Source organism: Sphaeramia orbicularis, chromosome 7, assembly GCF_902148855.1.
Source record: "Sphaeramia orbicularis chromosome 7, fSphaOr1.1, whole genome shotgun sequence".
Taxonomy (NCBI): Eukaryota; Metazoa; Chordata; class Actinopteri; order Kurtiformes; family Apogonidae; genus Sphaeramia; species Sphaeramia orbicularis.
The window spans coordinates 24,781,757-24,798,507 of record NC_043963.1 but is presented as its reverse complement, the minus strand read 5'-3'; the positions used below and the strand labels follow the sequence as shown (position 1 = coordinate 24,798,507).

The 16,751-nt window shown below is 36.3% G+C and overlaps 2 protein-coding genes across 3 annotated transcripts; both read left to right on the top strand.

Moving 5' to 3' along the window:
• The first annotated feature begins 1,978 nt into the window (after positions 1-1,978).
• dnajc5aa (DnaJ (Hsp40) homolog, subfamily C, member 5aa) lies at positions 1,979-7,245 on the top strand. 2 transcript variants are annotated; one of them, XM_030139681.1, is made up of 5 exons: positions 1,979-2,126; positions 2,923-3,051; positions 3,149-3,362; positions 3,480-3,651; positions 5,136-7,245. In XM_030139681.1, the coding sequence occupies exons 2-5, from the start codon at positions 2,942-2,944 to the stop codon at positions 5,237-5,239; spliced, it is 600 nt and encodes a 199-aa protein (XP_029995541.1). In that variant the 5' UTR covers positions 1,979-2,126; positions 2,923-2,941; the 3' UTR covers positions 5,240-7,245. The 2 variants fall into 2 exon arrangements, with proteins under 2 accessions (XP_029995541.1, XP_029995540.1); XM_030139680.1 differs by having other exon boundaries at positions 5,133-7,245.
• A 2,583-nt stretch (positions 7,246-9,828) lies between these two features.
• LOC115423005 (tumor protein D54-like) lies at positions 9,829-14,348 on the top strand. The gene is made up of 9 exons (XM_030139679.1): positions 9,829-9,955; positions 10,865-10,977; positions 11,079-11,227; positions 11,515-11,562; positions 11,979-12,080; positions 13,505-13,531; positions 13,668-13,694; positions 13,811-13,859; positions 13,957-14,348. The coding sequence occupies exons 1-9, from the start codon at positions 9,943-9,945 to the stop codon at positions 14,029-14,031; spliced, it is 603 nt and encodes a 200-aa protein (XP_029995539.1). The 5' UTR covers positions 9,829-9,942; the 3' UTR covers positions 14,032-14,348.
• The last annotated feature ends 2,403 nt before the right edge of the window (positions 14,349-16,751 follow it).

Below are 16,751 nucleotides of genomic sequence, written 5' to 3'. Positions count from 1 at the left end.
GGCTTAAGGTGACTCAACATCTACTTTTTGTCTCATTCAGTTTTGTACTTAGATTTTGTGTCTTGAAGATTAAATGATTTGGGTGATATAACCTATAAGCTAAGGAAACAGATATTATAGAACTATTCTTTCACATTACACATCTGTCATTTATGTGAAAGCAACAATATTTTAAAGTATAACCCAAATGTATAGTGTATTAAACCTAAATTATAAAGCAAAAAACACTGGTCTCTTATATTAGACCAATATTTACATTTTATGCCTAACTGCAGTTGATAGATGCTATAAAAATACAAGAATGTCTTTCAGGGCCACTGCATTGTTGAGGGTCTGGAGGTATTTGCCCTACTTTCCCAGTAGATTTTCCAGGCATGACAGCGGAGTTGATATACTGTCCCACCCACAACGAGCAAGTCAGACATTTGACAACAGCTGAAAGCTTAGCCTCATAAATACATGGCTGCAGTTGGGGTCAGGCTTAGGGTCTTCTACCCAGTTTACAAAAAGATAACCTACATTGGAGACAGAACAAGAAAATCAACAATTTGCCTTATTTTAGTTGGATTGTTATAGTTGAATATTGGGTTCATTATACTAATCCACTTGATTTAATTATTATTTATCTTTGTCTTTGCTTTCTTTCACAGGCCTTATTCTCATGTTAGAAATATTTCCTTATATGCTTTTTATGCTATTTGTGTATATTGTGTTATTTTGCGCTTTTCACACCTTGCTTTAGATAAGTGCTATAAGCTGTACAGTGTTACTTTCATTTAATCTTGGGAAATATCATACAGGTGTGATATTTTTCAGTTGTTCTTTATTTTACACATATGCTACAACTTCTTAATGGAATGATTTATATGCTGTTACCCATAAGGTTTGAATATTTTTTTTTTTTTTTTTTTTTTATCTCTCCTCATGAAATGATTTTGACAATAGGATTTATTCTTGACAGATTAAGTGTAGCTGGGACTCAGTAAATTATCATTGCATTTGGACAGAGGAGATTACTGATGTGCATTAATAGGAATCAAAAGAGGAAGGTAACTGATAATCTTATGGGCAACAATGTAGAAGGATCTTACAATGCCAGAACTTCTGACTTTGGGGGAATTTAAGTGCATTTTAAAGAAATGGTATGATAATACTCTCGATCAATGTGATTTTTTTCTTATTTATCTTGGTCTTTCATTGTGTATAACTAGATATTTAGATTTTATTCATTTCTAGTGTATGTAAATGGTTGTGTCTTGGCCAGGTCACTGTTGGAAAACAGATATTTCATCTTAATGAGGATTTCACCCAGTTAAATAAAGGATTTTTTTTTTCTCAAAGGACAGATTGTGCATTTTATTGTAAAACCTTTTGACTTGTGATATTGAGGCACATCAATAAAGTTAATTTTAGTTGCATTATTTCTTTCACACAGCCTATAGACGCACTGCACACTGTCTGTGTAAAACATAACATACATATGTAATTTTAGAAGCAGGGTTTGTACAGATACGAATGCCTATGATTGCTTCTAAAGTAACCTGTACTTAATTTATCTTGGTCTTTCATTGAATATATCTAAATAGGCCTACTGTGTTTTATTTATTTGTAGTGCATAATAGTTGTTTGTTGTGTATTGACCAGATCACTGCCAGAAAATAGATGTTTTACCTCAGTATTTTTGAGTTGTATTCATATTTTTGTGCAGTTTATTGTAAAACCATTTGACTTGTGATATTGAGGTACATAGATTAATTTGATTTTATAATTTCTTTCACACAGCCTATAGGCCTACTGAACTCTGTGTTGAAATAAATAACGTGTATGTCATTTTAAAATCAGATCTATATCCCCATGTGTAAATGCATGTTTTCTTCCGTCGTGTGTTGGAACGGTGCTCTCCCATCCCCTCCCTCATCCCGGTCCGCTCGGGGGCGCGCACGTCGGGTCGCTGTGGGGTGTTGAGGGGGCGGAGCCTGCGCACTGCTGCAGCTGTCCATGGTTGTGTAGTGGGAGCCAAAGAGGGTCCGGGTACGTGCGAGATGCAGCCATAGTCACGCTACACTGTCAAAAATTATAACCTACCGGGATCGTTAGAATTGCAACGCATCGGAGCAGACAGAAAGGTGAGCCTCCTTTTGCATTTTCATTTTTTATTTTCCCACTACACACTGGCCCTTGCCCTTGAAAATTAGTGCTGACGATTCATCCCTGTCTTGCATCAAGAACAGGCCAGGAAGCAAACCAACATGGATGCTGTGCGCTATAGCAGTGCTGCTGATGATGCTTGCACAGAGATTATGATCCTAGCATCGTATTCATAGTCTAATCCTCCTTATAGACAGTTTACGATGGGCTGCGACCCTTAACAAATGGACATTTAACACAGAACATGTCAAAAAATGTTAAAATAAGACACAGAGGCTTCAAATAGACTAATGCTATCATTTATGTCACGATGACACCCATTTGGAGGCAGCTATATTCTTAGTAAAGGCTTTTCCTTTAATATTTGCAGCATCACTTTGATAAATCTTGCTTTCTTGCAGGTTGCAGATGTCAGATGTACTTAGAACAGCAGAGGCATTCAAAGCCAATAAACCACAGTCCCAATAATCATGTAACTTGACATTTTATATGTGTAATTAGTGTGGAAATTACATTAGTGCAAGAAAATGTAATATATCCAGTGTTTGGCCTTTGCAGTTGTGGATTCTTGTGCCTGTATCACACAGAGCTGGAACAGGACAGTTGTATCTAATCAATTACATGTCCTGGACCAGCTGTTGCCTGCAGTCTGAAGGCTTGTGTCATACAGCCCTTTTAGTTACAGACCTCATATGTTTTGTGCACATTAGCATGATCATAAACAGTAGGTACAGTCCCCTAAGCGGTGTGTTTTTTCTCTGTTTCTGTGCCCAGCTTGGGGACGTGAGGAATCATGGCTGAGCATCAGAGGCAGCGCTCTCTGTCCACCGCTGGTGAGTCCCTCTACCATGTGCTGGGAGTTGACAAGGTGGCCACAAATGATGACATCAAGAGGTCTTACAGGTGAGGGATCCCGCCTGTTTCATTCAGTTACCCTTTGGTCATCTCTGGTAATATCACCGTAGATGTGATTGTTTCTGTTTGTCACCCTTCTGCACAGGAAACTGGCCTTAAAGTTTCACCCTGATAAGAATCCTGACAATCCAGAGGCAGCAGATAAATTCAAGGAGATAAACAATGCCCATGCTATTCTGAATGACCCCACAAAGCGTAACATTTATGATAAATATGGTTCTCTGGGACTGTATGTGGCCGAGCAGTTTGGAGAGGAGAATGTTAACACTTACTTTGTCCTGTCAAGCTGGTGGGCTAAGGTGAGTCTGTGGAAAGGCCTGGACGATTAACTTTTTTCTCTGTGATTTCAATTTCCTTATAATACATCACTCCATCTCTTTGTTTTCACTTCCTCCCTTACACCTACCTGCCCCCAGGCTCTGTTTGTACTCTGCGGCGTGGCCACTGGCTGCTACTTCTGTTGCTGCCTGTGCTGCTGCTGTAACTGCTGCTGTGGCAGATGTAAACCGCGGCCTCGAGAGAACCAGGATCAGGAATTTTATGTGTCCCCCGAGGACCTGGAGGCTCAGCTGCAATCCGATGAGAGAGGTGAGAGTGTCACCTATGTCTTAAACCCAGAGTGTCTCAATGCTGCTACTAGGGGTCCCTCAATCAAAACAATAATAAAACTTGTAGCAAATGACATGGCCATGGATCATGGGAATTATATTCACCAACAAAAATCTTATGTGACGGTACTTAGGTGTGATCTACATTTAAAGATGCAGTATTTGGTTATAGTAATATATGTGATGTATAATCATATTATATCATGTCATTCTAACGAGTTATCCACAAATCATGTAAACATTAATGTTAGTAAAGGGGATATGACACCACTGACAGATGACTGAATGAAACAGGCCGTTACATTGAATAAACTTAGAATTTCCTCTGAATTCAAACATTGCTACAAACATTTAATATAATGTTCGAATACAAGTCCAGAAAAATATATCATAGACATAGTAATTCTTCTTCTTCTTCTTCTTCTTCTTCTTCTTCTTCTTATTATTATTATTATTATTATTATTATTATTATTATTATAGTATTACTGCACCCTGTAAGGGCTTTCAATATTGAGGATATTTTATTTCAAATCAATTAAATTTAATTCCATTTTATTTATAGAGCCCAATATCACAACAAATTTGCCTCACAGGGCTTTACAGAAATTATTGAATTGATAAACAAAACACAATGAAAATGAACAGTCAAGTAATCAGTTAGTAAACAGTCGGTGAAGCAAATGGATCAATGTCCCAGCCATTCCCCGTCCTTAGACCCTCCTTCTCGGCAAGGAAAAACTCCAAAAAAACCCAGTGAGAAACAGAGAAACCTCGGGGAGAACCACAGTGAAGGAGAGATCCACTCCCATGGATGGACAGGCTATAGATGCAACCATGCAATGTTTCATTTGGTTATGGACATCATATTGTGCAAAAATTCTGTTCATTGTTTTTCCTTCACCTTTCATCTGAGGGTAGGCCACTATCTATTTACAATGGACAACTGCACTCATGACAAACTAGTGCTGAAATGTCAGATGACTCGAAATGAAATATCTTCACTATTGCAAACCTTACACCTGAATTGTAATGGATATAGCATTGTGTTCTCTTCCTACGTACCTGTTGTCAGAGATGGTCCATATATAATCCATTCTTTATTAGATATTCTAATGTGGAAATGTTACTTATCAATGTAGTTAATGTAGTCACACCAAAACCTTGTAAATTCAAATGAAGACATGTTGGACAATTTGAGAAGCACAACAAACTGTTATTAATGCTTCATTCATTCATTGTGAAGGGTGAAGGTGTGGTGCATTCTGGACCCTGGATGTGTCACCAGTTCATCACAGTGTTGTTAATACTGATCACTGATTAAATATAAATCCAGAGCCTTTGGCACTGATTCATGAAAAAAAGATGAAAAATGCAACATTTACACTAACAACAGAAATATAGTTTTATATGATGTAGACAGTCATTAACTATTGAGTTCTAATGCGTCCCTGTTTTGACAGTAGAGGCTGGTGGTGAACCTATAGTGCTGCAACCATCGGCGACAGAAACAACCCAGTTAACATCGGATGGTCACCACTCTTACCACACCGACACCGGCTTCAACTAACCTTCCTTTCCCGTCAACCCTGGCCTGCGGTCCTGCCTGCTTCCCTGCTCCACCTCAGTGAGATGAAAGAGGCTACCCATCTTTCCACTTCAGTCAGAGAGCCATGCAGAGGAGGGGGACGAGTAAGCATGGCCCAAGAAAGGAACTAATGAAGACACCCCCCCCCTTCACCCTCCCTGATTGGTCCGCTACTTATTCCCTCAGTATGAAAAGATAAAAGAAAAAACTAAATTGTTTACTTTTTATTTCTTCTTTTGTATTTCTTGGCCTTTAACCACACAGGGCAACTACCCCACCATCCCTTCCCCACATTTTGCATCATGGTGTAGCATGCACTCTCCAGATGGTCTCCAAATTTACTTTCATCTTTTGCAACATTTTTTCTTTGCAAGATTCACATCTTTGGTGCATATGTGCAATATGTTCACATGAGTACAGATGACTGGGAAGGGGAGGGTGAAGAGAATATTTATGCGAAAGGAAAAGAAGAGCCATGGCTCAGGGAGGTGCCAGTTAGTGAGATGTATCTGTTGGCTCCGGTGGTCAGTGCCATCATTAAACCCTCGAGAACACAGTTGTCATAGACTAATTGTAGTTTTTCACATACGATTTGCAATCAATAATATTTTAGTTGAAAATGCCACCTGCCATCAGACCTACATTATGTCTTTGGCACTGTGTTTGTCTTTAATATGTTCCCCAGAGTGTTTTCAGTGTGAATCATGAGGTTATTGTTAAGACACAGAGCTTTATTTGCAGACAGTTTATGATGAATATGTGCTGAAATCATAGTTTTACATTCATCATTATTATTTGAAAACATTCAAAACAGGCTTTTTATAAAAACAAACATATATCAATCAATATTTATTTTAATATTACCCTATTGTTTGTTTTATGAATTATTCAGTTTACTACAATTATGTTTTGACCATGTGCCACATGAAGCCAAGGAGCTCCAGGTAAATCAGGTCTGATCAGGCTGAAAATACATCACAGGTCTCCGTCTGCAGTAGTACTGGCTCAGAATCTGAGATGTTTTAACTCTGAGCTGTCTTGAATATATTAAGTAGTTAATGTGATGTGAAGAAAGATGTGACACTTGATTTAATTTGGGAGTGAAAGACTGCCGGATATCCAGATGGGAATGTTCCAGGCAGTGAGGGAAGATTTTCATCATGTTTTTAGTCTTTGTGTTTTGAACTGAAGTCTAATGATGCTGACATTTTGTCTGATGCTGTGACTGTTTTTCCTTGTTGACTTTTTTGAATCCATGTAGAGTAAGAATTTCGTGTGAGGCATATCGTGTGAGCCAGCGCTACCGGCAGCTCTGAGTAAAATGACTTGAGATTTTTCATACTCTTGAATTTGAGTTTATTGCCACACATTTGCAAATTTCCATAAATTGCCATAAACATCTGCCACTGTCAGTTCCATAGATGCTAATAATGTGTTTTAATGTTTTACAATTGGTGAGCTCTTGTTGCCCACCCTCTGCTATTAACGGTATGGATGTTGACCTCTGTGGCCCTTGTATGATGTTTCCTGTAACCTTTGATGAAACATAGATGTACCTGTCATGGCTTTTTCATTGAGATACTGAAAAATGCTACTGTAAATGTTCTAAGTTGAATGCACTGTGTGTTTAAAAAAAAACTATAATGGATCAATGATCAGGAAATAACTCCATAAAAAGACAACATAGTATATAGTGTAATTATAGTGAAATGGTTATATGATGCATTTTTGGAATTTTATTTATTTCATACCTCGTCACGTTTGAAATGATGATTGGCTATAATTTTAACTGGTATGGTGTTGTAATGTAACCATTAAATTTGCAAGGAATGATTTAATGGTTAAGATCGCTTGTACATACACTTTGCCCATATAAAGTATAAACCTTAACGTTTATGTTGTAGCATGGTAATTGTGTGTCTGGATGAAAACAAGTGGATCATTGATCTGATTTGCTGTTGTTGAATAAATGTTCTTGAACATTTTGACTTGTGTCCTTATGAAACCGTTTCATTAAATTCCACGTTTCCTTTTTCATACTGCACTATATGACAGAACAGTAACTTCCTGGTCCCAAACCTTTTTTTTCCTGGGTTCCTACATTATGTAAAAATAAAGAGCGAATTTGTGAATCATCAACACTGCCATTTCCACTAATATCTTAAAAATAAACCATCCATCTCAAAGATATATACATTTTTTAAATCACAACTTTGTTTTATTGCTGTGTTACTTTAACCAATAAAGACCCAGTGCTACTTTTGTGTCAGTTCCCAAATGAATTTTTCTCTATTTAACCTTTCTTAAGTGATTCATCACCATTTATTATAATATTATCCTCTGTATTTTGCTTTTTTTTTCAGATTAAATCATATATATGTATCTGATATAATCATTTCCTATATTTAATTCATTGACCGTGTAGACGTTCTATAAAAGCTCAGAGTAAAGTTGAGGGTTATTATATCAAAAACAGAGAAAAACAAAGAGGAATTGACTGTTTCATCAAAATACATTATTAACTGAACATAAAGCAAGTGTCTCCATCTGCTGCCACTGATAAGACTCCATGGGTTTTACTGGTGAATCAATATTGTAGAAGATGACGGTGTTTCCACGTTCACTATGGAGCCTCTGAACATCCAAATGGGTCATATCTGATGACCATGAAAAGATGAATAACCGAATTTAACATCGATCATTTGCATGTATTGATAGAATTAGTGGATCAATAGGTACTAAATGTTTTACAACAGTAAACGATTTTGTTGGATGGTGGATATTTGGGTCTTTATAGGTTAAATGTAAATGTTTTAAATTCTTAATAAAAGGAACAAATGCATTTAGCAAGTTATACTTCCCCTCATCAATAAAACAGGCAGAAAGGATTCAGAGGCAATATGATGCAATCAGAACAATACAATACAATACTGTTCTGATTGCACAGTATGCTTCCTATTGAAATGCTTGTGATATACTTATGTTTGCTTGCATTACATCTAATAAAATATCTTTCTAATTTTATCTAATAAATATAATGAAAACAGTAATATCTGTATCAATGACACATTAACATAATGAACAGCAAAACTAGTAAAAAGAAAAAAAAAAGTTGTAACAAGGGCTCAATTAAAAATTTATGGGAAAAAAAGTACAGCCAAATAAAAAGCCAAAACATCTTCTTTTGTGTATCAAACAAAAATGATGACCAAGCAATCATTGAGTTGTGGTGACATATGTTACCAGTAGATGGAGCCATGCATTTCATCTTGTTCAAACTTTGTGTTGAGAGCAGCTGTGTCTTCACTCTACATATTCTACTACATCATTGGTTCTCAGACTTTTTACAGTGGAGTACACACTGAAATATACATTTTTTAGCCAAGTACACCCAACTCAAATAAACTCATTTTGAATAACATAAAATATAAATGATCTTAAAATGTTACCAAAGCTTAAACAAATTGATTGACAATAAAGCTATTATATGAATGTGTTTATTGTGTTTTATATTTCAACATTAATTCTCATTATTTATTTTGTATTAGTACATGCTGATTTATTTAAAGTCTTTCCAGAAAAAAAAATTCAAGTACCCCCTGGACTTATTCCAAGTACCCCTGGGGGTACGAGTTGTTGTGTACTATTATTATTATTATTATTATTATTATTATTATTATTATTATTATTATTATTATTATTATTATTATCATTATTATTATTATTATTATTATTGTAAAGGATGGATGTTAACTGATGACACTGGTAAATATATTGGCGCAGCACGTTAGTTTGGGACTGAGTGTAATGTAGATAGCTAATATGTAGTGGACCACATTTATATTTTACATATTTTATATCTATTATAGTTATAGTTGTGGGTTATATAAAACATAATTGAGATCGTCATATATACTATAAATTGTAAGGAAATTGCATATGATTATAAATTATAACCAATAATATATTGTATTTATATGGATTGATTTGTATCACAAGTGGTGGATTATGATGCAGAATTATATATTGTCACAACCTGGCTCAAAGGAAGGACAAAAAAGAAGGAAACCACACAAGACTCTTTAACGTTTAACCCAAATTCATTTAACAAACTAAAATTAGCACATCATTTAATCAGTTAATCAATAATGAGTGTATTGTTTGGATATGTGAACATTTATTTTTTAATATTTTTATTTTATATATTTATTTCATTTTTATATGTCCAGCATATAACATTCATTCATTCATTATAATGTGAATGTTGATTTTTATTTATTTATTCATTTATTTATTTATTTATTTAAGTCACATTTTAATATATTATAAATGAACGGTCCATTCAGCAGCCATTGTGTCATTGATGAGCAGGGCAGACCTCTTTTTATTAGTAATTACATAAGAAATACGTGGGACTGTTTTATTGACAGTGGTTTTATGGTGACTTTTGTGTTGCTTGTTAAGGCTTGGAGTATTAGTTTTATTTATTCAGTGGTTTATTTTTCCACTGTGGTCGTGAGCAGATGTGTTTCACTGTGAGTGTAAACGGCATCAGTCCAATAATAGCCTGTGTGATCCTGACTGAACCTGCCGCGTGGACACTGAGCTGATTGGATGGACACTGGAGCCGACTGACGGACAGCAGCCAAGCTAGCCAAAACACACAACAGGTGAAAGTAGCAGCGATGAGCCGACAAGGTAAGACCGTCCATCTGGAGTTATTATCCATATGGTAACGTACGGCTATTTTCCACAAGTCTGTAGTGGATTTTAGTTCGTAGTTCAACGCTGAGCCCAGTGTGCAACAGGTACCGTTAGCTTTAGCTTCGGCTAGCAAAGCACATAATGAAGTTCAGCACTGTGGCTAGCTCCGAGTTAGCTAATGTACATCAACTGATGAGAATGGAACAACAGAAATTGTTTCTAAACTACCCATATTTATACGGCACAGTATATATTGTTCAAATATATGAACTGTCAGTATATACTGCATGTTTGAGCAGTATTTGAATATATAGCTTAATAAAACTTTAATATGTAGTGGTCAGTTACACACATCTATCTATCTATCTATCTATCTATCTATCTATCTATCTATCTATCTATCTATCTATCTATCTATCTATCTATAATATTGGAAAGGGGACGAAGGAATATGTGTTTATTTCCCTGTCTGCCTAATAAAAAATATTATGAAGATAAAAATTAATATTAAAACAGTTTAAACAGTAAATTACCTGTAACTTGTATCAGTAAGGTGATAGTAAAATAATGAACAGTAAAAACAGTTTAAAAAAAAAAAAGCAAATCTAAAATATTGAAAAGGGAATTAAAAAGATTTGTTAATATCACTGATCTTTTGTGTCTCATAATCAGAAAGAAAGCTTTTCAATCGCTAAGATGTGATTACAAACTGTGAAATCAGTAATAATAATAATTTTTAAAAAAGCAGGTTTAAAGTATTGATCTCTATCTATCCATCTAATAGTAATGATCGCAATAGCTGTATCTATCAGTAGAGCAACAGTCAAGCAATAAAAGCAAGTTTTACAAGGGGCTTAAAAAATGATGTGACATCTATCTCTCTCTGTGTGTCTGTCTTTGAAGGTTCTGGCGGGACTTCACCAATAAACTTCTCTACAAGAGAAATAGGGAATGGCATCTCATCCTCAGAATTAACAGTGGAGGAAAGAGAAAATCTACAGGCCGAGCTTGCACAGGCAATGACACTACTGTGGGCTATTTGTTGCAAAACACTGAAAGATTGTGGTGTTAAAAGAAATTTATAGCTTCTGTTTGGCTTGTTTTTTCTTCCGTTTAGATCGATGATGAAATTAGCACCTTGCGGCAAGTGCTTTTGACCAAAGAAAAACATGCAGCAGAGATCAGGAGGCAACTGGGTCTGAGCCCTCTCAGTAACATCAAACAGAATCTGTCCAAAGGCTGGCAAGAGGTCCAGACTTCATCTCCGTAAGTGCATTTATGTCCTGAAACAGTAGACTTTTAGCGTAGAGCAGAAGTGTTTTATGACACATCACATGGCCTTTTGCATTGCATAGTAGTACGGACTGTTAAACACTGATCTTTTTGAAGCTGTAAAACACTGAACTCTTTGTATGCGGTAGGACATTTTCTACGCATTGTGCGACTCTGTTACATAACCACAAATGCACACTGATGACTACTGGCTGTCATGGTTCTCGCTTTTAAGTCGGGATGATAATCTGCCAACTGTGCATGTTCTTCTCTTGCTCCAGATATCTCACAGCTTCGGCCACTTTGGATGACATCACCCACTCCAATATGTGAGTGTCAGTCATGCCTGCATCATGTCCTAACATACATTTGTACTGCAAATGATGTCATGTAGGGCTTCCCTTACGCCCTGTGCTCACATGTTGAAGGGGGATTTCTTTTAAGAAACAACTGATGAGATTTTCCAGGTCAAATAGGATTGGTAACCTGTTAATAGCTTTACTTCCCAACTTAGCTCAACTAGCAGCAGCATTAACAGGCAACAACAGTAGCCTGTAGCATTTGTTGTTGAAACACTGAATATGTTCTGTGTCCAGATAGACAGCTGACGTAGATGTGGCTATTGTTAACTGTTTACATTTTAAATAACTCCACACCTTCCCGCTGGTTAATTTTGCAGGTGGGTTAAGGTGGATTTCTTCTTTCACGTTCTGTCTTATTATCTCTTGTATCATTGTACCTGCAGCTATTTGAGGGGCAAAGAGAATCTGTCTTACGCAGGCCAAGTCACATCTTCAGCGCTGTCCAGTGTGGGTGTGGCCATCACCAGGAGACTGGCAGAGATGAGGTGCATAAGCTTCTCTATCCTAATCATGAAAATTAATTTCTATTTGCAACTGGGTTCAAACAGTCGTACTGCAGCTATTCTGCTACTTGCATGCATGTATGAACACAAAATAGTGTTTAATTTCATACAACTTAAGTCTCTACAGATTCAGCACTGCTATGGGTAAGTGGATACATCACTGGATGTCCACACAGGAAGTTGATTTCTACATGGAGTGATTTATTTAGTTCTTGTTTGCTTGTTTGTTTTAAGTCAGTTTTTTTATGTAGGCAACAAAGTGCTTGGTTGAGCTTAGCTTTTGGCTTAAAAGAATCAAACCTTTGGGTAAGGTAGATCCTTTCACAATTTTTACTGTTGAGGTGCAGATGTCACATACTATTAGGCCCATGTAACAGCTAAGAACAAATAGAATCTGCCTCGGCAAAATTCTTTTATTGACTACAATTCTTCATTTTTATTTGTTCATTTTCAACCACTGAAGCTGCTTTATTGTAATGAATTTATGAATGATCCATACATGTATCCTAATAAAACATGAAGCTCAACTTGTGTGTCACCAAACATAATTAGTGACGGCCGTGCACAAGCTGCTGTCAAGACGGCTGGTCAGAAAAACTGTGTTTGGCTGCTTCACACAGGCAGATGGAGACTTATCCAGAGCCAAGAAACTGTAGAACATGTCTGAAATATACTGTCTTTGACAGATATTGGCAGATTCTTGCACAAACTTCCACACATTAAACTGAATGCATAAAATGTGAAAATATTAGAAGATGAAAAATATTAAGAAGTGGCGCACCAGATCATGGCAAAGCTTTGTCATTGCACTGTGACTGTCATGCAATCACTATAATCAGTGGTAGCAGTATATTTAAAATATGTTATGACATGTATTGTGTTGTAAAGGTACAAAGCTGTATAATTTGATTATGTTCATTTTTCACTACAACCATATTTTTATGTGGTTATTTGACAAAGTATCATACAAGCAGAATGAAAATGTTAATAAAAGTTCATATTTCAATTATTTTATTTTCAGCAGATAATCATGACACTTTTTCTCTGAGGTTCAAATATACAATGACAATTTTCCACACTGACCTAAATTAAATATAAAAACTCTAAACAATAAGTCAAACCTGTTATAAACTGATGTCTTGCTATAAAAGTCATCACGTCAGAATAAGATTTTTTTTACGTGAAACTTTAACTCTACAGGAGATAACTGATTACATGTTTGACCAGCAGCCTAGGGGTATGGATAGTTGTTTAGGCAGTAAACAACCATAATCCAATCACAGCAGCACAAGTGGACATCAGTAACAACAGCTGATAAGTCTGTTGTTGCTGTCATCAAAATGGAGGCTGAATCTGGTGTGACGTTATCTGTGTTTGTCTTTATCTTAATGCCACAATCTCAACAGAGCTCTACCTCTTCCAAGTCCACCACGGTAAGGTATTTTATCAGAAAGTCTGTTCTTTAATTTATGGAACTGACCGAATCATGAATTAATGTATTATTGATTCTCCTCAAAAGCTCACATTTCCTGCTTTTCTTTTTTCTTTTCTCTTGATGCAACACCTTAGTCATACTATTAGTGTGCCAACTATGAGGTAAGACTACTGCTGCCTTTGTCTGAGCCAAGACACTGTTACAGGTCATCCATTTATAATTTAAAGGAAAACAATACATTTGTCATTGTGTAATTCGACCTTATGTTTCTCGGCAGACACTCCTCTACATTCAAGTCTATTGAGGAGGTGGTTGGCAGTGTGAAGGTGGGTTTGTCAACTCTGCAGGCACACACAGTGAACAGTGTGTTTAGGTTAATACTGATTATATCATTCCTGAGTCTATCATCTCTGAATCCCACAGGATAAGGTGACTGGTACCCTGACAAGCAACGGAGACACCTCTGGGTTTGAAAGAAGATCACGTCGCACCTCATGAGATGGAGTTTTCTAACATGCAATGTATTATGTAATGAAAGATTCCTGTTTTATTTATTTTTATGTGAGCCAGTTTGATAATATTGTTATTAAAGGTACTGTATCAAATGTAACTTAATGTGAAATAGTCTTCCAATGTTATATCCCCCTTTATGTTGTGTAGATGTTATTTAGAAGGTTACTTATTTTAACAGTTATTTCTCCTGAAATAATCCAAATTATAAACACTGTGCATTCATTGGCATTAATTGTAACCAGACAATATGATGACATATTTTTGTACTTGGCATTTTTTCAATTAAAGTCAATTGAATGGTTTATGCTTTATGGTTATTTCTGGTCAACATAAGTTAACAGAATTTAGTTATCTTGGGAGTACATCAATTTACAATGCTAACTAATACTATGGCATTTCTGTAGGGAGATGTTTAGAAAACCCAGCTAGTGGTGGTATACAGCACTGTTAACCAAATGTTAAACTGAAACCAAAACACTTTGAATTCCCTTATGTTGACATGTACCTTTCCATAATGCACCATGGCCAAAAGGTGTATACATGAATCAAAAATACAATATCCATAGGATAATCTAGTCCAGGCTAGATTAGTCTAAATATTGTATTTTTTAATCTGGTTCTGGTATAATGTGGTCTAGATGTGAAAAATCAGTGGAATGTCTTTGCATTTTCACGAACTGAATTAGGTTTAAGAAATTTTAAAGTGTTTTTCATGCACTACTTAGAATGACTAACACATTTTATATTATGAGTTAACTTTAGCTCGTAGTTTTGTCTTTGCTTACAGCCTATACCGGTAGCCTCCTAACATGTTGGTTGGAGTTACATTGTGATTTCCAGAAGTTAATCTCTGAGTCATGGTGGTGAAAGTGTTGACTTCTTATCTCCAGACCTGGTTTTCCCAACACAACAAGGTCGCGTAGCTGTTTTCATGTGGTGGCAAACAGAGTAAAATACACAACAACAACATAGTATGTCAGTTAATTTTCCGAATTAAGATTTCCAAAGAGTTTTTGGATGAAATGTGGTCCTCACTAAAACCATGTGAGATGTAGAGAACAGATTTCAGTCATAACAGATGGAACAAGATGAAACCACAAAAATGAAGACAACTTAAAAGACAGAACAAGATGAATATAGAATAGAATAGAATAGAATAGAATAGAATAGAATAGAATAGAATAGAATAGAATAACTTTTTCATCACTGTTGCAGGACGGTCGAGGTTGACAAAATCTGACTTCACAGGTCAGTGCCCCACAGGTTACTCACTCCCTGTGCTGTGACTATATGTAACTATAGGTCTGTATACTCATGTTATTTTCAGTCCTGTTCCAAAAGGTCACTTCAGAGTCTGTTACTTTAAATGCAAATGAGCTGCTACCACACCACTTTACTACTGGTGCCATGGATCCTGTTGGTGTGGACAATTTGAGAAGTCATGACAGGACAGGGGTGTTGGGATACTTGAGGTGGTTGAAGGACAGAATGAGGGCAGGACTGGTTAGTTGTCACAACACAAAAATAGAGAATCACAAACAGCTCATTACTGTTCCAGTAATCTGAAAATGGGCTTACTGTATTTTATTTCCAGAGCGCCAGACCCGTTTTGTGATGGGAAATGAAATGAACACTTTATTTTTCATATAGTATGTGTCTTGTGTCAGGCTTCCCTAACGGCCTGTGTCTATAATATGTAGTTGGCAGCTTGATTTTGTTTGCTCTTATTAATGTAGTATAGTATAGTATAGTATAGTATAGTATAGTACAGTATAGTATAGTATAGTATAGTATAGTATAGTATAGTATAGTATAGTATAGTATCTTCTCTTCCTGAGACCCAGGAAATGTCAGGCAAGTACAAGTTCTGCCTTTTTTTTTAAAATAAATAATTGCCTGAAACTCCTGTCCACAACCATGGACAGAAAACCCATAGCTGGGTCTTAGGAGGGTATAGTATAGTATAGTATAGTATAGTATAGTATAGTATAGTATAGTATAGTATAGTGTAATGGAGTGTATTATAGTATTGTATTGTAAAGTATATTGTACTACAATAGTATAGTCCAATGAAGTGGGGTGGAGTGCAGTGTTGTGTAGCATAACATAGTTTTATGTAGTATAATATAGTCTATTATAGTATAGTGTAGTATATTATGGTACAGTGTAGTGCAGCATAGTTCAGTATATTGTAGTATAGTATAGAATAGTATATTATTGTCAAACATAGTGTATTGCATAGCATAGCACAGTGTAGGTATAGTACAGCTAGTATAATTCACCTGTCCCTATCAGATCTACATTTTCACAGACATTGTAAGACATAAATAAAACAGTTTCCTTTGAAAGCGTCCCATGCGTCTTATTTGATGGGAAAGTCATATTAACGCTCTCATGGGGAGGCCGTTTCCTTAACTTTCTTCTAAAATGTTTTGGTCAACAGTCTGCCTCCGTCTCAGCAGGTTTTTACGTGCACCCTTCGGCGTGACTAAAAGTGCGGCCTATGGCATCATAGGGTTAAATAAAGCCTCCCAAAGCCTCCTTTTGTCTGGTGTCACAGAGTTCTTGACCTCGAGCTCAATAAACAGACCAACTGCACGTTCTGTGCTCTCGCGCCATGGGCTGTCCCCGTCCTGTTCCCTCCCACCGCCGCGTGTCACTCTAGCACGCGCCGCGCGCTGACCCTATAAAAGCCTCTCCTGAGC

Bases quoted from the DNA above. Each gene is read 5' to 3' on its own strand.
- dnajc5aa (XM_030139680.1), top strand. From the start codon at position 2,942: ATGGCTGAGCATCAGAGGCAGCGCTCTCTGTCCACCGCTGGTGAGTCC. The intron at 3,363-3,479 runs GTGAGTCTGTGG...ACCTGCCCCCAG, and splicing joins TGTCAAGCTGGTGGGCTAAG to GCTCTGTTTGTACTCTGCGG. The intron at 3,652-5,132 runs GTGAGAGTGTCA...CTGTTTTGACAG, and splicing joins GCTGCAATCCGATGAGAGAG to TAGAGGCTGGTGGTGAACCT.
- LOC115423005 (XM_030139679.1), top strand. The intron at 11,563-11,978 runs GTGAGTGTCAGT...TTGTACCTGCAG, and splicing joins GACATCACCCACTCCAATAT to CTATTTGAGGGGCAAAGAGA. The intron at 12,081-13,504 runs GTGCATAAGCTT...CAATCTCAACAG, and splicing joins AGGAGACTGGCAGAGATGAG to AGCTCTACCTCTTCCAAGTC.